The 21907-nt window shown below is 43.3% G+C and overlaps 1 protein-coding gene across 1 annotated transcript in view; it reads right to left on the bottom strand.

Annotated features, from left to right (window-relative positions):
* ankrd13c (ankyrin repeat domain 13C) overlaps positions 1-21907 on the bottom strand; it is a 57527-nt gene that overhangs the window by 30993 nt on the left and 4627 nt on the right. The window contains exon 3 of the mRNA XM_084171936.1: positions 12714-12818. Within this exon, the coding sequence (XP_084028062.1) occupies positions 12714-12818 (105 nt within the window). The remainder of the gene's footprint in view (positions 1-12713; positions 12819-21907) is intronic.

Genomic DNA, 21907 nt, shown 5'->3' with positions numbered 1-21907 from the left:
ATCCCCACTGTCAAACATGGAGGTGGAAACATTATGCTTTGGGGGTGTTTTTCTGCTAAGGGGACAGGACAATTTCACCGCATCAAAAGGACGATGGACGGGGCCAAGTACCGTCAAATCTTGGGTGAGAACCTCCTTCCCTCAGCCAGGGTATTGAAAATGGGTCGTGGGTGGGTATTCAAGCATGACAATGACCCAAAACACACGGCCAAGGCAACAAAGGAGTGGCTCAAGAAGAAGCACATTAAGGTCCTGGAGTGGCATAGCCAGTCTCCAGACCTTAATCCCATAGAAAATCTGTGGAGGGAGCTGAAGGTTCGAATTGCCAAACGTCAGCCTCGAAACCTTAATGACTTGGAGAAGATCTGCAAAGAGGAGTGGGACAAAATCCCTCCTGAGATGTGTGCAAACCTGGTGGCCAACTACAAGAAACGTCTGACCTCTGTGATTGCCAACAAGGGTTTTTCCACCAAATACTAAGTCTTGTTTTGCAGAGGGGTCAAATACTTATTTCCCTCATTAAAATGCAAATCAATTTATAACATTTTTTACATGCGTTTTTCTGGATCTTTTTGTTGTTATTCAGTCTCTCACTGTTCAAATAAACCCACCATTAAAATTATAGACTGATCATTTCTTTGTCAGTGGGCATACGTACAAAATCAGCAGGAGATCAAATACATTTTTTCCCTCACTGTATTCACAACCTTTGCTATGGTTGCAACCAATTACCTTCAGAAGTCACATAATTAGTCGACCTGTGTGCAATCTTATCGTCACATGACCTGTCACATGATCTCAGTCTATATACACCTGTTATGAAAGGCACCAGAGTCTGCAACACCGCTAAGCAAGTGGCACCACCAAGCAAGCGGCACCACGAAGACCAAGGAGCTCTCCAAACAGGTCAGGGACAAAGTTGTGGAGAAGTACAGATCAGGGTGGGTTTCTAAAAAAATATCAGACACTTTGAACATCCCACGGAGCTCCATTAAATCCATTATTAAAAAATTGAAAGAATATGGCACCACAACAAACCTACCAAGAGAGGGCCGCCCACCAAAACTCACGGACCAGGCAAGGAGGGCATTAATCAGAGAGGCAACAAAGAGACCAAAGATAACCAAGAAGGAGCTGCAAAGCTCCACAGCGGAGATTAGAGTATCTGTCCATAGGACCACTTTAAGCTGTACACTCCACAGAGCTGGGCTTTACGGAAGAGTGGCCAGAAAAAAAGCCATTGCTTTAAAGACGAAAATTAGCAAACACATTTGGTGTTCGCCAAACACCATGTGGGAGACTCTCCAAACATATGGAAGAAGGTACTCTAGTCAGATAAGACTAAAATTGAGCTTTTTGGCCATCAAGGAAAACATTCTGTCTGGCGCAAACCCAACACCTCTCATCACCCCGAGAACACCATCCCAACAGTGAAGCATGGTGGTGGCAGCATCATGCTGTGGGGATGTTTTTCCATCGGCAGGGACTGGGAAACTGGTCAGAATTGAAGGTATGATGGATGGCACTAAATCCAGGGAAATTCTTGAGGGAAACCTGTTTCAGTCATCCAGAGATTTGAGACTGGGACGGAGGTTCACCTTCCAGCAGGACAATGACCGTAAGCATACTGCTAAAGCAACACTTGAGTGGTTTAAGGGGAAACATTTAAATGTCTTGGAATGGCCTAGTCAAAGCACAGACCTCAACCCAATTGAGAATCTGTGGTATGACTTAAAGATTGCGGTACACCAGCGGAACCCATCCAACTTGAAGGAGCTGGAGCAGTTTTGCCTTGAAGAAAGGGCAGAAATTCCAGTGGCTAGATGTGCCAAGCTTATAGAGACATACCCCAAGAGACTTGCAGCTGTAATTGCTGCATATGGTGGCTCTACAAAGTATTGACTTTTGGGGGGGGTGAATAGTTATGCACGCTCAAGTTCTGTTTTTTTGTCTTATTTCTTGTTTGTTTCACAATAAAACATACTTTGCATCTTCAAAGTGGTAGGCATGTTGTGTAAATCAAATGATACAAACCCCCCAAAAAATCAATTTTAATTCCAGGTTGTAAGGCAACAAAATACGAGAAATGCCAAAGGGGGTGAATACTTTCGCAAGCCACTGTAATGCGTTTCAGCCAATCAGTTGTGTTGTGACAAAGTAGAGGGGGTATACAGAAGATAGTCTTTTACCAAATAGGGCTAAGTCCATATTATGGCAAGAACAGCTCAAATAAGCAAAGAGAAACAACAGTCCATCATTACTTTAAAACATGAAGGTCAGTCAATCCGGAACATTTCAATAACTTTTAAAGTTTCTTCAAGTGCAGTCGCAAAAACCATCAAGCGATATGATGAAACTGGCTCTCATGAGGACCGCCACAGGAAAGGAAGACCCATAGTTCTCTCTTCTGCAGAGGATAAGTTCATTAGAGTTACCAGCCTCAGAAATTGCAGCCCAAATAAATGCGAGTCAAGTAACAGACACATCTCAACATCAACTGTTCAGAGGAGACTGCGTGAATCAGGCCTTCATGGTGGAATTGCTGCAAAGAAACCACTACTAAAAGGACACCAATAAGAAGAAGAGACTTACTTGGGCCAAGAAACACCAGCAATGGACATTAGACCGGTGGAAATCTGACCTTTGGTCTGATTAGTCCAAATTTGAGATTTTTGGTTCCAACCGCTGTGTCTTTGTGAGACGCAGAGTAGGTGAATGGATGATCTCCGCATGTGTGGTTCCCACCATGAAGCATGGAGGAGGAGGTGTGATGGTGCTTTGCTGGTGACACTGTCAGTGATTTATTTAGAATTCAAGGCACACTTAACCAGCATGGCTACAACAGCATTCTGCAGCGATACGCCATCCCATCCGGTTTGCGCTTAGTGGGACTATCATTTGTTTTTCAACAGGACAATGACCAAAAAAAACACACCTCCAGGCTGTGTAAGGGCTATTTGACCAAGAAGAAGAGTGACGGAGTGCTGCATCAGATGACCCGACCTCCACAATCACCCAACCTCAACCCAATTGAGATGGTTTGGGATGAGTTGGACCGCAGAGTGAAGGAAAGGCAGCCAACAAGTGCTCAGCATATGGTGGAACTCCTTCAAGACTGTTGGAAAACATTCCAGGTGAAGCTGGTTGAGAGAATGCCAAGAGTGTGCAAAGCTGTCATCAAGGCAAAGGGTGGCTACTTTGAAGAATCTCAAATATAAAATATATTGTTTTGGTTACTACATGATTCCATATGTGTTATTTTATAGTTTTGATGTCTTCACTATTATTGTATAATGTAGAAAATAGTAAAACTGAAGAAAAACCCTTGACTGAGTAGGTGTTTCCAAACTTTTGACTGGTACTGTATATATATATTTTTATTAATACTCTGGACTGACACGGCTCGTCCTAATATTTCTATATTTCTTAATTCCATTCTCTTACTTTTTGATTTGTGTGTATTGTTAGATATTACTGCACTGTCGGAGCTAGGAACACAAGCATTTCCCTACAACCGCAATAACATCTGCTAAATATGTGTACGCGACCAATACAATTTGATTTTGAGTTCACAGACCCAAAGAGGAAACCAAAAGTTGCTGAGGCATTGGTGCTACTAATGAAACTAGGCCACGGGGCCCAGCTCTGTGGCCAAACACATACAAACACAAACACACACACAAAGGCTGGGCTGGGCTCCTCTCTTTGACTCGCGCTGGGCTATGTTTTGGTGTTTTGGGGGCCAGGCATCTCTCTGGCTCTCTCAGGCCTGGCTGCCTAATGAGAGGCGACAGGCTCCGGATGGGCGAGCCTCCTAATCCTCACCGCCCCTCGGCGGGAGACACCAGAGGGTGGGAGGAGGGAGGACTAACTCACCATCTGCCCACAGACCATACAGCGTACATGGGCCGAGCTGACACAGACCTCAAAACTGGATCTCCTCTCTCTACTTAGGCCTAGGCCTATTCACCCTCATTCACACAGACCAAATCACGGCTATTTTGCTGCCACAACTTTCTGAAAGTGGTCTGAGGAGGCATATAGATGTATTATAAGCGATAGAATAGCACAATTTCCTGTCTGGAGTGTTAATAATAAATCATAATAGATCATGTATTATTAATGCTAAAGAATCCACCACATAACCAAGACCTGAAATAATATAATCTATCCAACACGCCTCCAACCCTCCACCGGTAAAAAATTAACTACACCTATCGGGCAGCTTTCGAGTAGCAGGGAGCAGACAGTAAATATTGATACAGTGTAGGCACTAGGCAGCACTAGGCTTCACTGCAGGCAAATTACCTATTCATTATATGACAGCTAGCTAGCTAGGTTAACTCACAGAACAGGCTAAGCTAGCAGTCAGTCATAGACAGAGCAGGGCAGGGTGCTCCAGTTTTCCAGTTCTGCTGCCATATCAGAGGCTATGGGACAAATCACTTCCATCTCCACTGGGCTTTGATGTCAGAATTCCCCTGCCATTCTCATCAAAGCACCCAGCAGGGTGCTGGACAGTAAAAGCCCCATATGATTAGCCAGCATAGCCCCAAACCCAGGGGACCAGAGCCTGCTTTTGAACTATTTCATAGACTGCATAGTGATTGATGTGAGCACTTAGGGCTAGATGTCAGCCATCTTAATGAGAGTAATTAATGAATGACTTTCATGTGATTATAATGAGAGAGAAATAAAAAGCATGATTGTAAAAGATGAGGGAAGTCACTACAAAGTACATATGTAATTCAATATTCCAACATGTGAAGTGAGATCAACAGAACAGAAGCAATAGAATAGCTAGCTAGTATCAATTTCCTAGGATTTTATGTCTCCTAATGGAGACATAACTGTCCATCCAGCTTTCTCACGCAGATCTAGAAAGAAACACCTATTAACACCATTAGGCAGAATGTTTTCACTTAGTTAGCATATTGTGACTGAGGCAATAACCATCTTGCTGAGAAACACGTGGAAACTTTCCGAAATTGAGAAAAACCACTTCAAATAAGACCTAGAAAAAGATGGTGATGGAGAGGACAAAAGGCCTATCTTCACATCATGAGACAGCAGCTAATAACTCATTTAGGTCTTCATTTGGGTCCTTACTAGGCTACTTTTTGACTGCTCTGTACTGTACTGCCCATGCATGGGAAAGGTCCTTTCTGTTCTTTTGTACTGCCCAAAGCCAGGGTGTAGTTCACTTCTCATCCAAACAGGAAGTTGCTTCAGGCTCAAGTTTGACAACACCACAGACGCCTATATGGAAAAGTTGTTCCCTGTCTTATATAAACCAGAGGAAAGAAACAGTGACAGGCTTTTAGTGAGCACATAAAGTTGACACACAGTCGTGTGGAAAAAAAGCATGTGGACTGTGGGACAAGTATAAAGGGAGAAAACACATGACCCCATCTATTTTCCTGCTGTAAAAAACTTACTCATTTGCTAAATCTGCTACCTGCCATCTGCGGTGAACAAAGAGTTGACCAACCTTTGGTTGTGACTAGTAATTGTCACTTCTGTTTTGGATATACAGTGCTTTCAGAAAGTATTCACACCCCTTGACTTTTTCCACATTTTGTTGTGTTACAGCCTGAATTTGAAAATGGTTTAAATTGAGATTTTGTGTCACTGGCCTACACACAATAGCCCATAATGTCAAAGTGGAATTATGTTTTTAGAAATGTTTACAAATCAGCGGCGCAACTTTCACTGGGGACGGGAGGGACATGACCCCCTCACATTCTGTAATTGCATTTTTGTTCCCCCAGTTTTATCATTGCACTGTGATACTAAAGAGGTGTGCTTTAGGACCATGCGGACGCCTCAGAATGGTCAGGTAGGCTGTTTGGCGGTCTCAGCCAGCTGGATTTAGGACCACGCGGACACCACAGAGCGTGCAGACAGGCTGTGTGAAGGCAAAGCTTCTGAAAGGCTGGCTTATAGGACCGTGATGGGAGAGGTGAACAGAGGCAGGTGCTGTCTGTGTGTGTTGGGCATTTTCTCTGATTTGTAAAAGCAAGCAGAGCAGAAACCGGCTACTCTTTATTTGACTGATGCAAGGTAACTGCTGTTTGACTTAACAGGAAAAAAGTATTTATAAATGACATGTAACGTTAGCTAATGTTTAATCTCCTCTCGACTGAAGTTCTCTCTGAAGTGAATGAATTTGCTACAGTAGCTAGCTAGTAGCTACCACAGCCAGTTCAGCTCTAGCCTCTAGCTATCTCAGTATCTGTCAGGTAGCAGTATCTAACAGCTGTTGTGTGAATGGAAATGTTTTGTAGCCATTGTTTTGTCCCGTTTCAACAGAAGTAAATGAACTTGGCTAGTTTTCACCAGTTGATGTAGCAACCATTAGAGCTGGCCAAAAGTTGGCTAACAATAGCTAGATCACTAACTTTAGCTATTGCTTTTGCCTCAATCACACTAGACCTGAATCAAACGATGAAACCAGTGGCCAAAAGATTGAAGACAGATATTCTGACGTTTTTTGACAATGTGAGTTTTTTTCATTAGAGTAAGTATAGCAATGTAAGGTTATTGATCTGTCAGTTTCCTTAGCTAATTCCCTACTTTTTACACCGACACGGCATAAACAGCTCTACAGGCTCCAATGTCATGGTGCACAGTCAGTACACACTACACAACACTATGCTCATCATGTCTTAGCAGGATCAGATGGTGACAGGTGTCCCAGCAGGGTCAGACAGCCAGGGAATACCAGTCTACAGAGCTCAAGTGAATTTTGCAGTATATTATAACAATCAGTGAATGGATACAAAGTTCCATCTTGAGGTAATGGGTAGGCCTACAGTAGCTACATGACAGCAGCTAAAAGCTACAGTCTGGGATCTGGGAATAATGGGCATTTCAATTATTGAACCATTATATTATCCAAGAATAGAATCAATGTATAAATGTACACCAAGGAAATTCTTTGTCATGCCTCATAGCAGGATCAGATGGTGACAGGGGTCTCAGCAGGGTCAGGCAACCAGGGAAGAACAGTCTGTGGCGGCACTGAGGTGAACTTGGACCTTCTTTTTTTATATTTTCAGTGGTATTGTTAACAAACACGCCCCGATAAAGAAAATGAGAACTAAAAACAGGTTCAGTCCCTGGTTCGACCGTGATCTGGCACAGTTACTCCACCTCAAGAATTCCATTTGGCAAAAGGCTTGGCACACGCTTCCTCAGGCTGACTGGCTCTCGTTCAGGCAAATGAGAAATAAGTGCACTCAGGCTATCCGGAAGGCTAAAGCTAGTTACTTTAAGGAGCAGTTCTCTCTCTGTGGGTCTAACCCCAAGAAGTTCTGGAAAACAGTTAAAGACCTGGAGAAAAAAAAACCTTCTCCTCACAGCTGCCCATGTTCCTTAATGTTGATGTGGTTGTTACTGACAAAGAGCACATGGCTGAGCTCTTTAAATCACCACTTCATTAAGTCAGGATTCCTATTTGAATCAGCCATGCCTCCTTGCCTGTCCAACTTTTTAACCTGTCTCTCCTCTCTGGGGAGGTTCCCATTGCTTGGAAGGCAGCCACGGTGTGTCCTTTATTTAAAGGGGGAGATCAAGCTGATCCTAATTGTTATAAGCCAATTTCTATTTTGCTGTGTTTATCAAAAGTGTTGGAAAAACTTGTCAATATTCAGCTGACTGGCTTTCTTGATGTCTATATTATTCTCTCTGGTATGCAATCTGGTTTCCGCTCAGGTTATGGATGTGTCACTGCACCCTTAAAAAGGTCCTAAATTATGTCACCATTGCCCTTGATTCTAAGCAATGTTGTGCTGCTATTTTTATTGACTTGGCCAAAGCTTTTGATACGGTAGACCATTCAATCCTTGTCGGCCAGCTAAGGAGTATTGGTATCTCAGAGGGGTCTTTGGCCTGGTTTGCTAACTATCTCTCTCAAAGAGTGCAGTGTATAAAGTCAGAACATCTGCTATCTCAGCCACTGCCTGTCACCAAGGGAGTACCCCAAGGCTCGATCCTAGGCCCCACGCTCTTCTCAATTTACATCAACAACGTAGCTCAGGCAGTAGGAAGCTCTCTCATCCATTCATTGGCAGATGATAGTCTTATTCTCAGCTGGCCCCTCCCTGGATGTTGTATTAAAACGCTCTACAACAAAGCTTTCTTAGTGTCCAACAAGTTCTCTGTCCTTAACCTTGTTCTGAATACCTCCAAAACAAAGGTCATGTGGCTTGGTAAGAAGAATGCCCCTCTCCCCACCAGTGGGATTACTACATCTGAGGATTTAGAGCTTGAGGTAGTCACCTCATACAAGTACTTGGGAGTATGGCTATACAGTACACTGTCCTTCTCTCAGCACATATCAAAGCTGCAGGCTAAGGTTAAATCTAGACTTGGTTTCCTCTATCATAATCGCTCCTCTTTTACCCCAGCTGCCAAACTAACCCTGATTCAGATGACCATCCTACCCATGCTAGATTACGGAGACGTAATTTATAGATTGGCAGGTAAGGGTGCTCTCGAGCGGCTAGATGTTCTTTACCATTCGGCCATCAGATTTGCCACCAATGCTCCTTATAGGACACATCACTGCACTCTATACTCCGCTGTAAACTGGTCATCTCTGCATACCCGTCGCAAGACCCACTGGTTGATGCTTATCTACAATACCCTCTTAGGCCTCACTCCCCCCTATCTGAGATACCTACTGCAGCCCTCATCTTCCACATACAACACCCATTCTGCCAGTCACATTCTGTTAAAGGTCCCCAAAGCACACACATCCCTGGGTCGCTCCTTTTTTCAGTTCGCTGCAGCTAGCGACTGGAACGAGCCGCAAAAAACACTCAAACTGGACAGTTTTATCTCCATCTCTTCATTCAAAGACTCAATCATGGACACTCTTACTGACAGTTGTGGCTGCTTCGCGTGATGTATTGCTGTCTCTACCTTCTTGCCCTTTGTGCTGTTGTCTGTGCCCAATAATGTTTGTACCATGTCTTGTGCTGCTACCATGTTGTGCTGCTGCCATGTGTTGCTACCATGTTGGGTTGCTACCTTGCTGTGTTGTCGTGTGTTGCTGCCATGCTATGTTGTTGTCTTAGGTCTCTCTTTATGTAGTGTTGTCTCTCTTGTTGTGATGTGTGTTTGGTTCTATATTTATATATATATTAATTATTTTAATCCCAGCCCCCGACCCCGCAGGAGGCCTTTTGCCTTTTGTTAGGCCGTCATTGTAAATAAGAATTTGTTCTTAACTGACTTGCCTAGTTAAATAAAGGTTAAATAAAAAAATACATTAAAAAAAATCAAGGGTTGATTGAGGCTTTTCCCGATGACACAAAACATGTAAAACAAAAATGTGAGGAAGACCTGGGAGACACTACTGATGATGATGAATAGATACATACACCTGAGCTCAATTTCGAGTCTCATAGCAAAAGGTCTGAATACTTATGTAAATAAGGTATTTTTTTATATATATATATATTATTTTTTTTGTTGCAAAAAGTCAAGGGGTCTGAATACTTTCCGAATGCACTGTAAATAGAACCATGTGGAAACCTGCAGAAAACATTCCACTGGAATTCTGAAATTCCCACAGAAGAACGTTGTGTCAACGAACATTACTTTAAATAGAATAATGAGAAAATCTGCAGGAAACGTTAAGTACTGAAATTATGGTTCTCAGAACGTTATGTGCTAGCTGGGTCGTTCGCTACATACTTCAATCTGAGACTGCCATCATTGAAATCGTTTGTGGCGATATCAAAATTAGGGGTCTTGATCAAAAAGCAAATCAGAGTTTGGATCATCTCTAACCAATCAGAATAACAAAGACAATGACACATTTTTGGTGGGCTCTTGCCCAGCCCAATCGGTTTCTGGGTAGAACGGTTAAAATGTTTTTCCATTCTAGAAATCGTTGTGGTACTCAGATCCAGATTCATTGCGGAGAAGAAACTAACGCATGTGGGAGTGGCGTAGCATTTGGCCGGAGAAAGGAGTTTGGGTGGCCAGAAAATATACAGTATGTCTACCATCTGGCTAAAAACGAATAGATTCAGTACTGGTCTTGTCTTTTTAGAAATCAGAAAGGCACTTTAAATATGGGATTTTAGAATCCCTACAAAGACCAGACCACTACTTCCTGGAAAAGTGTGATATCAGCAACGTTCAGTGGCCTCATTCACTCAGATGCTCCCATCCTCACACAGACAGCTCCCACTTCCCTACCAGACCCAGAGAGGTGCTGACCTGCTAATGTTTCAGAAATACTGGGCAGTGCTTTGCTAGGCTAACCATGTTAGCTAGCTTTTCCATGTTTATGACACTGAATAGGGAAAAGTTCAGTGCTACTCTCCTGCCTTACTGACAGCCAGGTCATATGACATGGCCAGGCCTATACACCTACTGTAGTCATTTACAAGATTCGCAGGAACTCAGTCAACTGCTAAGAATAAAAGTGATTCATTTAAGTGAGGGTGGCGTGGCAGTGTGATAACAGAGACCCATGATGCCTTGAAACTACACAGTTAGTGAGTCAGAAGGTAGGTGCGTGCATCAACCCAACACAAGTCGAAGTGTAGCCGAACATCAGTCATTTCAAAAGGAATTTATCAAATGTAAAAAACAAATGAGTGCCTCTCTCCTTTAAAACAGTTACCAAATCACACAGACCAAATGGATGGTGGGTATCCATAGCCTCTGGAGTTCCCAACAACCGAATGTTCTGCTTTTTAGGGGAAATGGAAAGAGAGCCTGTGACGAGACGTCCGCTTTTGGACGTTAACAAGGCGACACGCCATCTTAACTCCTCCTCCACATTTACTGGATTGGTTGAACAGTGCAGAAGAGAACCTCCTGTCAGTAGTTTTTTCCTCGCCAAGACCAGTATATAGAGGATCTAGTTTCAGGTGTTTATTTTACACCTGCTACATAGATAGCCATGCACAGTACACACTACAGAAGGCAGCCATGGTGTACTCTGCTCTCCAGTGTATGCATCCCACTCAAAGTACATTACATACCACAGGCTTGCCTGTCCCCCTTTGTAGCTCAACCACAGACCCAAAGAAACCCATGAAAGCACACTCCTCCTTCCATAGCTGTACAGTCAGGATCCATGGGAAGAAAGAGAGAGAAGTATAGGAAACATCAGGCTTCTTACACGCCCAAAATACATCAAAGCCGGCCATAGAGGGAGGAGGTTGGAGTTTTTATGATCTAAAATGCAGTGTGTTCTTGAAGAGTGAGAAATGTCAGTCAGAGAGGAAATGTATGCTTCTGATAACTCAGCTAACGTTATTCTGACCAGCAGAAGTTCACAAGGCTAGAGAGACAGTGATGAACAGCCAAATGAAAGAGACAACGGGAAGAAAGAGAAACAGCTTTCAAAGAATATGCTATCCTACTCCCTTTTTGAGTGCAATGTTCCATTATGGCCTCACTCGCTTTAACAGTTCAAAAGCTCCCTTTGTCATGAGTTAGGTCCATAACAGAGCGGCCGCTCGTTGGCCACGTTCAGAGTGACAGAATGCAGTCTCAGCCTGTGTCAACCCCTGCAAAGCTGAATCACACTGGACAAAAACCCTTATTTTCATAGTTCCCTATTCCAGTGTTTCCCCATATGGATTTGGCAGTGGCGCACTGCTGCTGCTAAATCATTGCCGCCACTGCAGCTAATGTAGATGTATAGATGTATGCCCCAGGAAGACCCCATCCACCACCCTGCAGAAAGACCCCAGGAAGCCCCCCACGGCCAACATAACTAAAGCTGCAAAAGACCTCTTCAAAATTGTATTCTTTGTATTTTGATTCACAAACCAAGAGTAGGGTGACAACATGGGCACTTCACTTTTTTATTTCACCTTTATTTAACCAGGTAAGCCAGTTGAGAACAAGTTCTCATTTACAACTGCGACCTGGCCAAGATAAAGCAAAGCTTTGCAACAGGACAGAAGTTAGAAAGAAAAAGACAAATATGGGGTCAAAATGATGTGACAGATATATCTCGACAAGCTTGGGGGCTTGACATAACACTGCCAGGCCATGCTTGTGGGACAAACAGGGCAGAGAGAGAGGTGTGCCTATACCCAGCCTATGAGGGATGCATTTCCGAATGAATTCTCTTTCATCTGAACACATAAGCCTGAGACCCTTGAGGAATTTCTCCCCTGATGGACAAAGGTGCCAACTGAGGTGCCAACTCTGAGAACCATGTGGAGGAATGCACAGAAGCGTCTGTTGATTTCATGGCAGGTTTTCCCCCTAGTTCTTGTTCTCGCCCATGCAGGTGGGGCATTCAAGCAAACAAGCATGACTTCTGACACCAAAATGCTTAATTGAAATCAATCAAATCATTTTAATCCATTAAGCTTAAGATCACTTTATTGATCAATTTTAAGGTCCAACTGAAATTTTGGAGAGGTGCGGGGGGCTGCAACACTGGGCACCTGGGGAGCTGTTGTTGTGGAGGGTTAAGTGCCTTGCTCAAGGGCACAATGGCAGTCAATGGCATCTAGGTTTTGATACCAGCAACCCATCGGTTGCCAGCTCACTTTGACAGATTTTTACCGTCAGACCCGGGGTTCGAACTGGCAACCCTCTGGTTGCTGGCTTGCCTCTCTTACTGCTAGGCTACCTGCCATCTATGATAGGGGGAACACTGGTCAGGATTTAGGGGCCACTGGGCACAGTAGAGCCAGTCTGTGAGTCAGGGAGCAGTTGCTTACTCATCTGTCGGTCTCCGTAGCTGATAGCTTCTGCCAGGGGACTCCATCCCTGAGCGTTCTTCACCTTTACTGGTGCATTGTGGGCCAGCAGCAGATGGGCGCACTCTGTGGGAAAAAGAGACAAAAGGAAACAGTAATTGACTTACAGGTCATTACAGAGAGAGACAAGGCTAGAGGGAGAGAGCACTGCCTTCTTAGTTCATTGACAATTTGACAATGGTTAATCTGATTTGTGCTGCTACATGGCCCAGTGTGGGCTGACTACAGCAGTGTTTCCCCAACTCCAGTCCCCCAGTACCCCAATCAGTACACATTTTTGTTGTAGCCCCGGACAAGCACACCTGATTCAACTTGTCAACTATTCATCAGGCCCTCAATGAGTTGAATCAGGTGCTTTTGTCCAGGGCTACAACATAAATATGTGCTGTTGTCGGTACTCGAGGACCGGAGTTTGGAAACACTGGACTAGAGAGACATGGGTCAAGCACGGCAAAGACACCAAATTATTGACCTACAAAAATCTTTAACAAGCGGATTCTGTGTAACCGTTTCCTCATAGCCTAAAGCCTGAAATGAGCCAAGAATGCTAAGTCAACCGTACACTATTTTTCCCACCAAACGCTTCCCATCAGCCCATTTCATTCAAACTCCACTGAGAGTCCCTATCAAAAAGACAAAAGAGGCCCCGGAAGCTAACTTTAACTCCAACCTGACACCATGCCCATTTCGGAACAAGCTCTAATTTATACATTTAACTTCCCTTCTCCAGGGAACGGTTCCAAAAATGGAAGTCTGAAATAACTGAATTGACACGGTAGAATGGCTTCGCTTCAAATATAATTCACTTCAAATACTTATTGAAAAACTCAACATTTTGGTCACATAGACCTTCGAAAAGGCCTCATAGGATTGTCTCTGAAATATTAGCCATCCAAATCTGACTATTTCATTATGAGGATTATTATACTTGCATACATTCCACTGTTAGAAAATAGATAGCCTGTGTAGCCTACAAGTTTTTATGTTGAATAATACAGGAGCCAAACGCTTTTAGGCTGTAGAGGACAATTTATCTTAAACTTGAACATAGTGGAGGGACAGATTGTGAATAAGAATGGGATGAAAATGACTGTCCTGTTGAACCAAATGATCTCATTAATTCATACAAGCTTACAACTTCAATAGCCTATAGCTAGGATCCCTTCCGATGAGCCACACACACACACACACACACACACGGCTCAGCAATGCCAAACAACCATGGAAATTGGAAATTATATATATATATTTTTTTTTACCTCTGGCTTGACCACAACATACACTAGGCCAGGAAATAAACAGACATCAATTCATATGTACTCTGATGGGAAAATACAACAGCCCGAACTCCCAGATCTTGCCTATATGTCTACAGCAAGCAGCACCGCAGTGAGTGAAATACAGAGCTTCTCTACTTCCTGGGCTGCGCACCTTGTCAACAACAAAGCCAAAATGGCGCCTGTTGTTTCGACTGTCAATATAACAGTGACATCTCTAATTAAAATGGTGGCCTCCATGCAACTCCGTTTCAGTTTTGGCTAATGCCATTTATAGCACCCTGCCAAACAAGCAAGTCAAATGCATTGATAGACAGAGATTCACAAACAAAAGATAATTTACATTTGTCAAAAATCCACTGAATGAAAAATATATAGGCCAGCCATTTCATGGCAGGAACTGGGACTATCATCACTCCTTGTTTGCCAACCTGTTACAATGGATGACTCTAATTCATTGAACAAAAGCCACATGGATGCTCTTCTGTGTAGAACAATATTGTCTTTCTTTATCCCGGGAACGTGGGTCAACCAGAAAACCCTATTACCCAACTGAATGAACCTAAGTAGTATCCTCTCTCATTCGAGTCCAAACTTGTTGTTCTGCCTTGTTACTCTGCCAAATGTCACAGAGAATGCACAAGACATACCTCTCTCAGTCACAGAGAATGGAAAGTTCTCCTCCTGATGCAGGGGCGGACTGGCCATCTGGCATTTCGGGCAAATGCCAGATGGGTTGGTCCATTTTTAGCCCAGTGGACTTGTCTGACTTGTTTATTATCTGGCAAAAAAATGGGGGCCTCAAGGAGAAAAATGGACCGGTGTGGGGGGCCTCAAGGGGGTGAAAAAATGGGGATGTGTGTTAAAAAATGCCAGGGCCGATTTCTGGTCTCATGACGGGTATCACAATCAACCACACAGTTTGTGTTTCTGGAGGTTGTGTTTTCCACACAAAGAACCCACTCTTTTTGAATGAGAACATTCATTCTTTATGATCAAGATTAATTTATTGCTGCTTAATTAAACGTAATATCCACAGCAGCACGTAGTAACACTTGGGTGTCCCCCTTGAGTGCAATTACAACCTAAAAAGTGACATTTTTAAAAGGCACTATAGTGATGACTCTTGAATGAAGGCTAGAGTGTGGAAGAAGGCTATATTATTGCCTAAGGAAAATGGAAATTATAAATTCAGAGTAGTTGCACAAATGGGAGGTATTAGTGCTTTGAGAGGCTAATTAAGGATCATATCACCTCTACCTTACCTGACACCCTAGACCCACTTCAAATAGATCCACAGACGATGCAATCGCCATTGCACTGCACACTGCCCTATCCCATCTGGACAAGAGGAATACCTACGCAAGAATGCTGTTCATTGACTATAGCTCAGCCTTCTACACCATACTGTAGTACCCTCCAAGCTCATCATTAAGCTCAGGGCCCTGGGTCTGAACCCCGCCCTGTGCAACTGGGTCCTGGACTTCCTGACTTCCCCAGGTGGTAAAGGTAGGAAACAACACCTCCACCTCCGCACACACCTATCCACATCGGCGGGACCAGAGTGGAGAAGGTGGAAAGCTTCAAGTTCCTGAAATGGTCCACTCACTCAGTGTGTTGAAAAAGGCGCAACAGCGCCTCTTCAACCTCAAGCAGCTGGAGAAATTTGTCTTGGCCCCTAAGACCCTCACAAACTTTTACAGATGCACAATTGAGAGCATCCTGTCGGGCTGTATCACCGCCTGGTACGGCAACTGCACTTCCCACCACCGCAGCGCTCTCCAGAGGGTGGTACGGTCTGCCCAACGCATCACCGGGGGCACACTGCCTGCCCTCCAGGACACCTACAGCACCCGATGTCACAGGAAGGCCAAAATGATCATCAAAGACATCAACCACCCGAGCCACGGCCTGTTCACCCCGCTATCATCCAGAAGGCAAGGTCAGTACAGGTGCATCAAAGCTGGGATCTAGAGACTGAAAAACAGCTTCTATCTCAAGGCCATCAGACTGTTAAATAGCCATCACTAGCTGGCTACCACCGGGTTACTCAACCCTGCACCTTAGAGGCTGCTGCCCTATATACAGTACCAGTCAAAAGTTTGGACACACCTACTCATTCAAGGGTTTTTCTTTATTTTTACTATTTTCTACATTGCAGAATAATAGTGAAGACATCAAAACTATGAAATAACACATCGAATCATGTAGTAACTAAAAAAGTGTGAAACAAATCAAAATATATTTTATATTTGAGATTCTTCAAAGTAGCCACCCTTTGCCTTGATGACAGCTTTGCACACTCTTGGCATTCTCTCAACCAGCTTCATGGAGATAGTGCCTTGTTAAAAGTTAATTTGCTGAATTTCTTTCCTTCTTAATGCATTTGAGCCAATCAGTTGTGTTGTGACAGTGTAGGGGTGGTATACAGAAGATAGCCCTATTTGGTAAAAGACCAAGTTCATATTATGGCAAGAACAGCTCAAATAAGCAAAGAGAAACAACAGTCCATCATTACTTTAAGACATGAATGTCAGTCAATACGGAAACTTTCAAGAACTTTTAAAGTTTCTTCAAGTGCAACCGCAAAAACCATCAAGCGCTATGATGAAACTGGCTCTCATTAGGATCGCCACAGGAATGGAAGACCCAGAGTTACCTCTGCTGCAGAGGATAAGTTCATTAGAGTTACCAGCCTCAGAAATTGCAGCCCACATAAATGCTTCACAGAGTTCAAGTAACAGACACATCTCAACATCAACTGTTCACAGGACAATTTATTTAATTTTTTTCACCTTTACTTAACCAGGTAAGCCAGTTGAGAACAAGTTCTCATTTACAACTGCGACCTAGCCAAGATAAAGCAAAGCAGTGAGATAAAAACAACAACAGAGTTACACATGGGATAAAACAAAACATACAGTCAATAACACAATAGAACATCTATTTACAGTGTGTGCAAATGTAGTAAGTTATGGAGGTAAGGCAATAAATAGGCCATAGTGCAAAATAATTACAAATTAGTATTAACACTGGAGTGATAGATGTGCAGAAGAAGATGTGCAAATAGAGATACTGGAGTGCAAATGAGCAAAATAAATAACAATATGGGGATGAGGTAGTTGGGTGGGCTAATTACAGATGGGCTGTGTACAGGTGCAGTGATCGGTAAGCTGCTCTGACAACTGATGCTTAAAGTTAGTGAGGGAGATAAGTGTCTCCAGCTTCAGAGATTTTTGCAGTTCGTTCCAGTCATTAGCAGCAGAGAACTGGAAGGAATGGCGGCCAAAGGAGGTGTTGGCTTTGGGGATGACCAGTGAGATATACCTGCTGGAGCGCATACTACGGGTGGGTGTTGCTATGGTGACCAATGAGCTAAGATAAGGCGGGGATTTGCCTAGCAGTGATTTATAGATGACATGGAGCCAGTGGGTTTGGCGACAAATATGTAGTGAGGGCCAGCCAACGAGAGCGTACAGGTCACAATGGTGGGTAGTATATGGGGCTTTGATGACAAAACGGATGGCACTGTGATATACTACATCCAATTTGCTGAGTAGAGTGTTGGAGGCTATTTTGTAAATGACATCGCTGAAGTCAAGGATCGGTAGGATAGTCAGTTTTACGAGGGCATGTTTGGCAGCATGAGTGAAGGAGGCTTTGTTGCGAAATAGGAAGCTGATTCTAGATTTAACTTTGGTTGGAGATGCTTAATGTATTTGTAGTTGTCCACATATTCTAAGTCAGACCCGCCAAGAGTAGTGATTCTAGTCGGGCAGGTGGGAGCAAGCAGTGTTCAAGTTAAACAATTTAAAGGCAATGCTACCAAATACTAATTGAGTGTTTGTAAACTTCTGACCCACTGGGAATGTGATGAAAGAAATAAAAGCTTAAATAAATCACTCTACTATTATTCTGATGTTTCACATTCTTAAAATAAAGTGGTGATCCTAACTGACATAAAACAGGGAATTTTTACTAGGATTAAAATGTCAGGAATTGTGAAAAACTGAGTTGAAATGTATTTGTCTAAGGTGTATGTAAACTTGCGACTTCAACTGTACATACATACAGTGGGGGAAAAAAGTATTTAGTCAGCCACCAATTGTGCAAGTTCTCCCACTTAAAAATATGAGAGAGGCCTGTAATTTTCATCATAGGTACACGTCAACTATGACAGACAAATTGAGAATTTTTTTTCCTGAAAATCACATTGTAGGATTTTTAATGAATGTATTTGCAAATTATGGTGGAAAATAAGTATTTGGTCACCTACAAACAAGCAAGATTTCTGGCTCTCACAGACCTGTAACTTCTTCTTTAAGAGGCTCCTCTGTCCTCCACTCGTTACCTGTATTAATGGCACCTGTTTGAACTTGTTATCAGTATAAAAGACACCTGTCCACAACCTCAAACAGTCACACTCCAAACTCCACTATGGCCAAGACCAAAGAGCTGTCAAAGGACACCAGAAACAAAATTGTAGACCTGCACCAGGCTGGGAAGACTGAATCTGCAATAGGTAAGCAGCTTGGTTTGAAGAAATCAACTGTGGGAGCAATTATTAGGAAATGGAAGACATACAAGACCACTGATAATCTCCCTCGATCTGGGGCTCCACGCAAGATCTCACCCCGTGGGGTCAAAATGATCACAAGAACTGTGAGCAAAAATCCCAGAACCACACGGGGGGACCTAGTGAATGACCTGCAGAGAGCTGGGACCAAAGTAACAAAGCCTACCATCAGTAACACACTACGCCGCCAGGGACTCAAATCCTGCAGTGTCAGACGTGTCCCCCTGCTTAAGTCAGAACATGTCCAGGCCCGTCTGAAGTTTGCTAGAGTGCTTTTGGATGATCCAGAAGAGGATTGGGAGAATGTCATATGGTCAGATGAAACCAAAATAGAACTTTTTGGTAAAAACTCAACTCGTCGTGTTTGGAGGACAAAGAATGCTCAGTTGCATCCAAAGAACACCATACCTACTGTGAAGCATGGGGGTGGAAACATCATGCTTTGGGGCTGTTTTTCTACAAAGGGACCAGGACGACTGATCCGTGTAAAGGAAAGAATGAATGGGGCCATGTATCGTGAGATTTTGAGTGAAAACCTCCTTCCATCAGCAAGGGCATTGAAGATGAAACGTGGCTGGGTGTTTCAGCATGAAAATGATCCCAAACACACCGCCCGGGCAACGAAGGAGTGGCTTCGTAAGAAGCATTTCAAGGTCCTGGAGTGGCCTAGCCAGTCTCCAGATCTCAACCCCATAGAAAATCTTTGGAGGGAGTTGAAAGTCCGTGTTGCCCAGCGACAGCCCCAAAACATCACTGCTCTAGAGATCTGCATTGAGGAATGGGCCAAAATACCAGCAACAGTGTGTGAAAACCTTGTGAAGACTTACAGAAAACGTTTGACCTGTGTCATTGCCAACAAAGGGTATATAACAAAGTATTGAGAAACTTTTGTTATTGACCAAATACTTATTTTCCACCATAATTTGCAAATAAATTCATTAAAAATCCTACAATGTGATTTTCTGGATTTTTTTTCCTCATTTTGTCTGTCATAGTTGACGTTTACCTATGATGAAAATTACAGGCCTCTCTCCTTTTTAAGTGGGAGAACTTGCACAATTGGTGGCTGACTAAATACTTGTTTACCCCAATGTACATACCTCCATCACTCCAGTATCCCTGCACATTGTAAATATGGTATTGGAACTGACCCAGCTTCTTATTTTCTCGTGTTCTTTTTATTTCTTATTTTTATTTCTCGTGTGTTTTTGTTCTACCATATACAATTTTTTTGTGCGACATTGATATTGATTACTGGATTGTTGGGTTTGGAGCTTGCAAAAAAGGCATTTCACTGTACTTGTGCATGTGAAATTCAAACTAATAGAAAACATACTTAGAGAGAATAAGAGCAGAAGTGTGAGGTAGAAATAGAGAACAAGCGAAATAAAGAAATGTTTTATCGAGAAGGGGAACATTGTTTTTGTAAAATGGGGTAATATAGCCTAATGTACAACTAAATCTAATGAAGAATAATAAAGTTTTCCTATTTTATAAAATACAAAGTAAAATATAAAGTTGTCCTCCGATGATGGGGTGATGTTGGGTCACAAAAGGCCTTGCATCCATCTCCAAACTGAAAAGCAAAATGCTAACACGTGTCAGTGAGTGTTGCATCAGCATGATCCGTGCTTAGCCTCTTTGTCTAGGGCCATGCCAGCTGATAAGAGAGGTTAATGTGTAGAGGAAACAGAGTTTGGCTGCCCGGCCGCCGTGGTCTTGGCTGCTAAGTGCATGACTAGCATCCTACTGGGTGACATAAGCCAGCCAGCCCTATATTTCCCTGCCTATTCCCTGATTGTGTAATGAAAATGCTTTACATAAGCCCGAGCAAGCAAGCAGACAGGCTAGGCTAGGCAGGGTACTGCAGGGCATATCTGTCAGACAAGGCCCTAGGAGCAGGGTTTGGCAATTCAGGGAATAGGAGTGCTATACTAGGGAGGGCTAGTCCTACACTCTTTGAAAAAAAAGGTGCCATCTAGAACCTAAAATGGTTATTTGGCTGTCCCCATAGGAGAACCCTTTGAATAACTTTTTTTGGTTCCAGGTAGAACCCTTTTGGGTTCCATGAAGAACCCTTTCCACAGACGGTTCTACATGGTAGCGAAAAAGGGTTATACCTGGAACCAAAAAGGGTTCTCCTACGGGGACAGCCTTAGAACCCTTTTGGAACACTTTTTTCTAAGTGTACTGACTGGACCACGGCTGTACAACCTCATCGGTAAGACCAGATGGTATCTGCAGATTAGTTCTCTTATCGCAACCTCTACAGCATTCAATCATGAAAATAATTTGGTTTGACATTAATCTACTCTACAGATAATTTATTTTTGGTATGAGAATAAAGGATTTTGCTCAGCCTGAAGAAATTAGACAACTTCTAAACAAAAAAAGACAGAAGGTGGAAATGTTAGCACAAACTACAGTGAAGTGTGAGCTTCTTTGCATGCGCAGTGTGAGGGAGTTTCCTTCCATTATCTGTCCAATGATTGAACTTCAACACACCATGAACATTTCACTTCTAATACATATCAAACCAAAATACTGCCTCAAAACATAATTGATAGCCAATTAGCCACAGCCTGCCTCTATAGTCCGAATCCATCAAATATACAGACGGCAGCTGTGAAAGTCTCCATGGACGGTCTGGTCAGTTCAGCAGAGTGCGTGCGTACAGAGGCAGTGGGGCTCTGCCCAAAACACACCAGTGACAGGAGGGCAGAGATGACGGGGGCGGAAGATATGTACTAATCTGATGGCCTCATGCTTCAGTACGCGTGTTGGCTGCAGATGGGGCACTTGTCAGAACCGCCCAGGGCTGTGAATGTCAGCCCCTTTCAGACTAGAGTCAGGCACATCCCCAAATGGCTGACTCATTCACTCCCCTCTTGTCTTTCTCTGTTTCTCTCCATCATCTCTTACAGGAGTGAGATTAATAAATATCTCAATTTATTGGTTGCACTTCTCAATAAATTAGCCTAACTAATATTTGGGCTTTCGGCCTTCTCATCGATCTTCTAAATACAGACTGTGCTTTACTGTTTCCTGATACCAAGGGCCTTTCTCTGTTTTGTGAAAACGTTCCTTTTTAGTGTGCTTATGATATGATGCACTTGAGTGTCAGATTTCACTGGCTATGGACAAGCTCTACCTGGTACCAAACACGCAACTCGTTATCCTGGATCTCACAAATCCATTTGAGGTGGCCTGTCATTTTGTCTCTCTGGGCAAGTAATGCACTACTGGACAGGAGGCACAACAGGACAGGGTGCCAAACAAACACCACCCCTAACAACTGTCAG

This window comes from Coregonus lavaretus, assembly GCF_964263955.1.
Source record: "Coregonus lavaretus genome assembly, chromosome: 11".
NCBI classification, from domain to species: domain Eukaryota; kingdom Metazoa; phylum Chordata; class Actinopteri; order Salmoniformes; family Salmonidae; genus Coregonus; species Coregonus lavaretus.
The sequence above is the reverse complement of the archived record's forward strand: the minus strand, read 5'-3'. Positions and strand labels throughout refer to the sequence as shown.